The sequence below is a fragment of the Aristolochia californica genome, unplaced genomic scaffold (assembly GCF_029961685.1).
Source record: "Aristolochia californica isolate CCGP_79_NKW_82.1479 unplaced genomic scaffold, dmAriCali1.0.hap1 SCAF_7, whole genome shotgun sequence".
NCBI lineage: Eukaryota > Viridiplantae > Streptophyta > Magnoliopsida > Piperales > Aristolochiaceae > Aristolochia > Aristolochia californica.
The window spans coordinates 118,044-126,701 of record NW_027182268.1 but is presented as its reverse complement, the minus strand read 5'-3'; the positions used below and the strand labels follow the sequence as shown (position 1 = coordinate 126,701).

Sequence of the window (8,658 nt, the reverse complement as noted above, 5' to 3'; positions counted from 1 at the left end):
TCGGTGGGGGTATGCGAACTCGAGGCATGAGGGGTCCTCCGTTGTTGTTCCTCTTGGACAACCAAAGAAAAAACACGATTATGAGGAGGCATCGGATCCATGAGGAGCAGCTGACTACGAACATGGGAGAAAGAGTCATCAAGGCCCATCAAGAATCACATGACATACTCCATGTTGTGGTAATCAATAAGAACCTTAACTCCACTACAACATTTTCCACAAGAGCAATGAGGACGGTAATTGTTCAGTTCTTCCCAAAGGGTCGTCAGCTTCGTGAAATAAGTGCTAACGGAATCCTTTGTCTTGGCGCAAGTTCATCAATTCTCGTTTAAGTTGAAAAATGCGCGGACCATTGCGTTGTTGATAACGATCCCGAAGAGCGAGCCAAATTTCGTGGGTAGAAGCAGCAAACATAACACTTGCAGAGATTTTCTTGGAAACCGAATTTAAAATCCAAGAGATGACAATATTGTTATTCCGGGTCCAGGAGTTCGACAAAGGAGGATCAGCACTCTGAGGTACAGGTATGGAACCATCGATAAAGCCCACTTTATTCTTCACGGATAAGGTGAGGGACATTGCACGGCTCTAACTGGTGTAATTTTCACCAGTAAGTAGCTGCGAGACAAGAACTTGCCCGGGGCTGTCCGAATGGTGAAGATAGTATGGGTTCGATGGTTCGTCAAAATTGGAACGAGTCGAACTGGTACGAAGACCAGAATTGGAAACGCCCATCAATGAATAAGTCTCCATGGAGCCCCCAAGAAGATTCTAATGAAGGTCTTGTATGTAACCTAAGAATTCAACATAAAAATTTTGAACAACAAATGTACCATAGCACACCTTTCGGCCAAACACAAAAGGCCAGAAAAAAAATATATCACACCTCTCGGTCAACCACAAAAAAAAAAAAAAAAAAAACAGAAAGGAAACTTAACCTTCACGACTAAATCCAGAGGCAATAAAAAAAAATTCAGAGAGAGCACCAACTCTCTGCCAAATCCTGAGACAAATTAGGTCACGGCAACGGCGCTAGAACACCACGACCAAAACAGGGGAAACTCAGCCCGCACGACAACGGCACCAGAGCACGACTACCAAAAAAAAGGGGCAAATCAGCCCTCACGGCAACGGCGCCATAGCAGCACTACCGAAATCCATTTTTCACAGCAACGGCGCTATCTCGCCGAGAAAACAGAAGCTTAACTTATTTAGAAAAAAAAAAATTAGGAGGAAGATGAAATCTAACCTCTGTGTCAGAAGATCAGCTGAAATAGAGAGCTGAAATCAGGTCGCCGATGACCGTCGCCGAAATGGACGATGGATCGCCGAAATCGCCGAAATCGCCGAGAGAAGGGCCGCCAGCCGAAAATACTCTGAGGATGAGGATCATCCGCTCTGATACCATGTTAGAATTTTGGATTGGAAAAGAGCCGTTGCTCTGTTCGTCGGGCTCACAGCAGTCGAGAAGACAAACAAATATTGATTCATGAAAATGATTTATTGAATCAACTGTTACGAATAACCATGTAGTTTTATACAGTAAAAAGGTAAAAGGGTAAAATAGTAAAATACAAAAAATAAATAATAAATAAATTAAATACATTCTAATATGGCGCTTCCCACACAAACTCACTCCACAACCCCTCCTCTTATCCACCCGAATTACCATCACTAAACCATAGAGACTTGTCGTCGTCAAAGCCGAATAGCGAGGAGAGCTCGTTGGCGGAAGGACAGCCGGAGAAGGGCTCGAGAGAGCGGCGGTTCTGTTGGTGTGCCTCAAGGGAAGGTGGGTGAGCGTCGAAGTCACAGTTGGGGCAATGGAGTAGTTGGTGGGAGGCGCAGAAAATCGAAGCCGGCTGGTCTCGGCAGACATCGCAGAGATAGTATCTGGAGTGTTTGGAGAAAATACCATTGGCGGCGTGTACTTGACGGTCGCAGGAGATGCAAAGCTTGGCAGAATCGGCTCGACAGTAGAGCAAGGCTTGTTTCTCCTTCCAATGGTTGCAGACTTTGCTTTTGTTCTCTGGGTGGTCTTCATCCTGGGCATTTCTCGCCATTTTTGAGCGACTCCTGCTGTAAAGTTTCATTAAGCCTCTGGTCTCCTTTTGTAGTTCCCGGCAACCTTTGTCTCTCTCCCTCTTTCTCAGATGCCTCTCTAGTGAATGACATAAATAAAAAAACTGCAAACTTTATCATCAAATTAACTCAAGAATTCTCTACTAAAAATATTAAATCAAAAGCTGTAGTTGTTGGCGGTGAGTTAAGAACTTTTTCACATAGAAAACGGAGGAGAAAGCAGACGGAAAAAATTGAAGCGCTCAGAAGTATCACCCCTGATTTCTTTCCAACCAAGGAAGAGAAATCTTTCAAAGTGGGTCCATAATATACCTTTCAAAATAAATACGGTACGAGAAGAAATTTAAAAAAAAAAAAAAACCAGTAGAGTAACACTTCAAGCACTCGTCAAAGACTCAGAAATGGCTTCCATCAAAACGAAACATTACCTTTCCTGCCAAACAAAAAAAAGTGGGACATCCAGAAAAAATGCCAGATTAGAAATCATGAAGTTGATTTTACAAATATTACAGGGGAACAATGGAAAGGGAGAGAGAAGAGAGAATCAAATATTACAGACGAAGGTGATGAGACAGAGAGATAGAGAGAGAGAGGAGACGGGCTAGAAGGGAGAGGTGGAGGGAGCGAGACCGTGGGCCACATTCGGAACGAAGGAAAACAACAAAATGGTATCGTTGCCGCAGTTCAGACCCCCTCGTTAGTCACAAATAAAAAACCCAGTTGCTCCGGTCAAATACAGCCTAAAAGATAAGCCAACATTCCATGTGGGACTATAAACGAGGTAGAATCGATTACAAATTAAAAGCCCCAGCTTCGAATCTCCTTGCATTCAAATATGGGGACAGAAATGGCTTCTTCTTCTTCCATTTTCTGTTTCCCTTAGGATAGTTCTTACTGGGAAAGGAACCTGAATAATTCGATTGTGTTCTCCTTCCAACCCTGATTCTGGTCTGATCTTTACCTTGAAAAAAGAATCAAGATTCTGTGATTGTCAAAGGATGAAACCCAGCTTTCCAAGTGAAAATAATCTTTACGTCTTTCACTGAGTAAACTCTGTAAGCGGCACCAAAATGGGTGATCTTCTTCCTCCTCTAACTCTGAATATTGAATTGACCATTATGAGATCAAATTTCTGGATCTCCTCTGCAATTTTGTGCAATCTGAAAATCCAAAACATAGCTTATTTTAGGTTACGTATTGGCCGTGTTCTGTTGTGTATTGGATTCTTAAATGTAATGGCTTAATTGGAAAAGTACATGACATTTGAGACACCCTTTTTTTCAGAATTGAGGCATGATGTATTTTTAATTAATTCTAACTTTATATGAGAATTCTTATTTAATTGAGATATTAATTAATCGTGTGTTTGTTTGATGGATCACTTTGTTTTCAATAGATGTATGATGAATCACTATGTCTTTGTTAAGCATACTAATAAGGGAAATGTTCTCCTATTGATATATGTGGATGATATTATTATAACATGAAGTGTTTCAAAAATTATTAGCCGGTTGAAGGAGAGCTTATGTAAATAATTCAAGACAAAAAACATGGGTCTCATTAAATATTTTCTCGGGATTGAAGTGTTGCAATCTAAGTATGGCATTGTTTATGCGCATTATGTAGTTCATTCAATTAGACCGTTAATGGTGCACTAATGCCAGCGTCATCTAAAAAATGCACGCAATTGTCTCAAGCTAAAATCGTGGAATCACGATTCAGCCCAAAATTGTGAATAATCCACTTGAAGCCATTGTTCGGGACGTGTCGAATTTATTTATTTTTCTGTCTCGCGCTCTCTTCTCCCTCTTGACCTTCCTCCCCCAAAGTTTTTTTCTTCTGCTCTCTTCTTCCTTTCGTATTTGCACTCTCGCTCCCTCTCCCTCTCCCTCTCCCTCTCCCTTCTCCCTCTCTCCCTCCATCTCTTCTCCCTCTCGGCCTCCGTCACAGAGCATCCAGTCGAAGAGTCTCTATTGCAAGGCCTTTGACGTATCGTCGGAGCACCGCCTCCGTCGTTGTTGCCTCCCTGCCATTATCGACACCGTGAGGAAGATGACGTTGCTAATTTAATTTTTCCTAAGTTAGGAAAAATTAAACCGGCGTTATTTATTCATTATATTTAATTTTTTTAATTACTGTATTATATTAGTGATTTAATTGTGATAATTAAAATATTATCAAATCAAGTATTTGAGCAATTATTTTTGTTTAATTAACCTATTTTTATTTTGGTTTAAAAAATCCTATTTTCTGGCCATAACCCACCCCCCTACCCCTAAGTTGATGATTTTAATATTAAAGGCACAAACTCATTGTTATATTCCAAGGCATAAACATTTGCTGTTATATTGTAAATTGTGGACTATTACGAGTAACTCGGTTCCTTTTTAAGCATGTTTTTAAGTTTTAATTATATATATATATATATGTGTGTGTGTGTGTGTGTGTGTGTGTGTGTGTGTGTTATTAATAATCTATCCTAAGCTATTAGTCAACATGACTCAGGACATGATCTTCGGGCGCATTATTAAGTTCATGTATTGGAGTCGTTAGGGAGCGCCAAACTTCATGTCATGTACATGATCATCCATGACTCAGGAGTTCATGTCCCAAGAGTAAACGACGAAAAATGTTTTATGTCCGATTTTGAGAATCATGTACATAACACTATCGCGGGGCTCTCTCTGCTATTTCATTCCCGCAACCCTCTCTCGTTCTCTGCTCCCTCTCTCGTCTCCACTGTCCCTCTCTGGTCTCCCTCTCTACGGCGTCCATCTCGCTGCGAATGTCCTTTTGGCGTCCTTCTCTCCATCTCGGACTCGCTCTCCCTCTGAACCTCTCGCTCGATTTTGACATTTGGGCTTCGATTTTTTAATTTCTACTTCAATTCGGCCTCGATTTCCCCATTCGGCTTTGATTTCAGCCATCGGCTTCGGTTTAACAACCATCCTCCCTCCCCTCTCCCTCTCGACCTCCGTCACAGAGCACGGGAGGTTGAGCATCTGTTGCAGAGCTTCTCAGCCTCCCTCTCTTCTCCCTCTCAGCGTACCGTCGGAGCGCTGCCTCTGTAGACGTTGCCCGCCGCCGCTGTTGCCATTGCGCACTGGCCCGTCACCGTTGCCCGCTGGCTCGCCGCTGAGGATGACGACGATGGTTTAATTTTTCCTAAGTTAGGAAAAATTAAACTATCGTCATAAAAATCATTAATTTATAAATTTTATTTATAAAATAAACATTTTTATTTATTTAATATATTTATCTTATAATTACTATATTAAAATAGTGATTTAATAGTCATAATTAAAATATTATTAAAATAAATATTTGATAAATTATTTTGGCATAATTATCCGATTGCTATAGTTAATTAAACCAATGGTTTTAAATTTTGTGATAATATATTATTAATTAATAATACATAAAATATATTATGTACAAATATATAGTGTGTTAAAGTTATGATTAGATCATTTTTTTCTCTTAAATTATTCATTTTTGGTTAAAATATATCATATGTTATTAATAAATTAATAACTCAACGTATTACTTTCGTTTTTTTTATTTATAACGTTATTTATTTATTATTTTTAATTAATCATGTACGTATTTCATTGGCTCCTGTAATTACCATATTAATGCACAATAAAATATCTAATTCAATTAATAAATATATTAATATATTTAATTATACATTAAATAACTTATTCGTGTAGTAATAATGGTTGTTTTACCTAATTTGGGGGTTAAGGATTTTGTTGTAATTAAGTGTACTATAAAGGTTTAGGAATTCTCTTGTTTTTTATGTTTTTCTCATGTTAGGGCACTAACACTGGAAACTGTTTTCTAGTGCACATGAAGTCGTTAACACTAACACCAAGTGCGAAGATGATCTTCATGTACATGAGTGACATGATCTTCATGTTAGACATGAACTTGAACTTCAAAAATCCATTTGGGGGGCTAACACTCCCTAAGTGAACTATAAAAGGACTAAGGGGGAGGATTAGAGGTTGACTATGAAACTCTAATCCTAGCCTCCATTATTTCATCTCTCATAGTGCCTCTCTTCGACCTCCTCTCTTAGCCTCCATTATTTCATCTCTCAGAGTGCCTCTCTTCGACCTCCTCTCTTTCGAACATGTCTCTTTTCTCCTCTAACTACTCTCTTTTCTTCTCTATCCTTCTTTACCTCTTTTCATCAAAGTCAACCATCCTTCTTTATCCGGCGGTGAGTCCTTTTCCAAAACAGAGACATTTAGTGACGCCGGTGACGACCCCCTGACTCACCAGCACACCGAGGAAGGCGGAGAGTCCGTACACCGTCGCCGCATCTGAGCCATACTTGCAGAAGGTAGTCTTATCGTAATGATCCGTAACCGGTTGTCCCTGAGAAACACGGGTAATAAAAGCCAGATTAGAAAACATGAAGTTGGTCTTACAAATATTGCAGGGGAACAATCGAAAGGGAGAGAGAAGAGAATATAATCTTACAGAAGAAGGTGATGAGATAGAGAGAGAGGAGACGAGTGTGAACGAATGAAAAAAACAGTGATTAACGAGAAGATCAATTAATCAGGTCTAAGTTATACAAAATTACTTATATTAACCTAATTATGCTATACAAGGGCTCGAGAGAGCGGTGGTTCTGTTGGTGTGCCTCAAGGGAAGGTGGGTGAGCGTCGAAGTCACAGTTGGGGCAAAGGAGTAGAAAATCGAAGCCGGCTGGTCTCGGCAGACATCGCAGAGATGGTATCTGGAGTGTTTGGAGAAAATACCATTGGCGGCGTGTACTTGACGGTCGCAGGGGATGCAAAGCTTGGCAGAATCGGCTCGACAGTAGAGCAAGGCTTGTTTCTCCTTCCAATGGTTGCAGACTTTGCTTTTGTTCTCTGGGTGGTCTTCATCCTGGGCATTTCTCGCCATTTTTTGAGCGACTCCTGCTGTAAAGTGTAGTTCCCAGCAACCTTTGTCTCTCTCCCTCTTTCTCAGATGCCTCTCTAGTGAATTACATAAATAAAAAACTGCAAACTTTATCATCAAATTAACTCAAGAATTCTCTACTAAAAATATTAAATCAAGAGCTGTAGTTGTTGGCGGTGAGTTAAGAACTTTTTCAGATAGAAAACGGAGGAGAAAGAAGACACGGAAAAAATTGAAGCGCTCAGAAGTATCACCCCTGATTTCTTTCCAACCAAGGAAGAGAAATCTTTCAAAGTGTAATATACCTTTCAAAATAAATACGGTACGAGAAGAAATTTAAAAAAAAAAAAAAAAACCAGTAGAGTAACACTTCAGGCACTCGTCAAAGACTCAGAAATGGCTTCCATCAAAACGAAACTTTACCTTTCCTGCCAAAAAAAAAAAGTGGGACATCCAGAAAAAATGCCAGATTAGAAAACATGAAGTTGATTTTACAAATATTACAGGGGAAAATGGAAAGGGAGAGAGAAGAGAGAATCAAATATTACAGACGAAGGTGACGAGAGAGAGAGAGAGAGAGAGAGAGAGGAGACCGGGGGCTCGAAGGGAAAGGCGGAGGAAGCCAGAACGTGGGCCACATTCGGAACGAAGGAAAAACAAAGAAAATGGTGACTAACGAGAAGGCCTGATACGTCGTTGCCGTTGTTCAGACCCTCTCGTTAGTCACAACCAGACAACCCAGCTGCTCTAGTCAAATACAGCTTAATATATAAGCCAACATTCCATGTGGGACTATAAACGAGGTAAAATCGATTACAAATTAAAAGCCCCAGCTTCAAATCTCCTTGCATTCAAATATGCAGACAGAAATGGCATCTTCTTCCGTTTTAATATAAATTAAAATAATAATTACGTGTTACTAGAATAAATTATATAAAATTAATAAAAAAATTAAAAAATAATATAAGAGAATATAATAAATAAACCTAATGGTTTAATTAATTATAGCAATTGAATAATTAAACCAATTAATGGTTACAATTTATTATAAATTAATATACTAATTACGTGTGACTAGAATAAATTATTTAAAATAAATAAAATTTTAAAAATAACTTAAACGAGTATAATAAATAAATAAATTATTTTTTAATGACATAATATATTTTTTAACATTAAAACTCACTATTTTAATACAAAATAAAAAATACGTAATAAATAAATAAATATATTAATTTATCAATAACATAATATATTTATTTACTAATTATTAATTAATAATATATTAACACAAAATGTAAATCCAGTGGTTTAAAGTTTATTATAATTCAACTAATTCATGATTAAATTTTATTATAAATTAATATACTAATTACGTGTTATTAGAATAAAATTTTAAAAAGTGAAAAAAAAATAAAAAATAATAAGTCATTGTTGTCGTCATCGTCGTCGTCGTTGAAGAGCCTTGCCGCAAAAGAGACCTTCGACTTTGGATTTCCCAGGCGGCTCCGAGACCTTCGAAACCACTGCGAAATTCTGTTACGACGTGAAGATCGACCTCACAGCAACAAATGTCCATCCGTTGCTCTGCGCCGACGAGGTTCCTGTCTCAATCCGTTCTCCGAAGCATCATAGACTCGGTAAGAACCATAAAAA

At 38.7% G+C, this 8,658-nt stretch overlaps 1 protein-coding gene across 1 annotated transcript; it reads right to left on the bottom strand.

Moving 5' to 3' along the window:
- Positions 1-1,264: 1,264 nt before the first annotated feature.
- On the bottom strand, positions 1,265-2,063 carry LOC137936126 (zinc finger protein CONSTANS-LIKE 13-like). Its single transcript, XM_068780678.1, has 2 exons — positions 1,670-2,063; positions 1,265-1,512 (listed from the first exon to the last, which is right to left on the bottom strand). The coding sequence occupies exons 1-2, from the start codon at positions 2,061-2,063 to the stop codon at positions 1,265-1,267; spliced, it is 642 nt and encodes a 213-aa protein (XP_068636779.1).
- Positions 2,064-8,658: the final 6,595 nt, after the last annotated feature.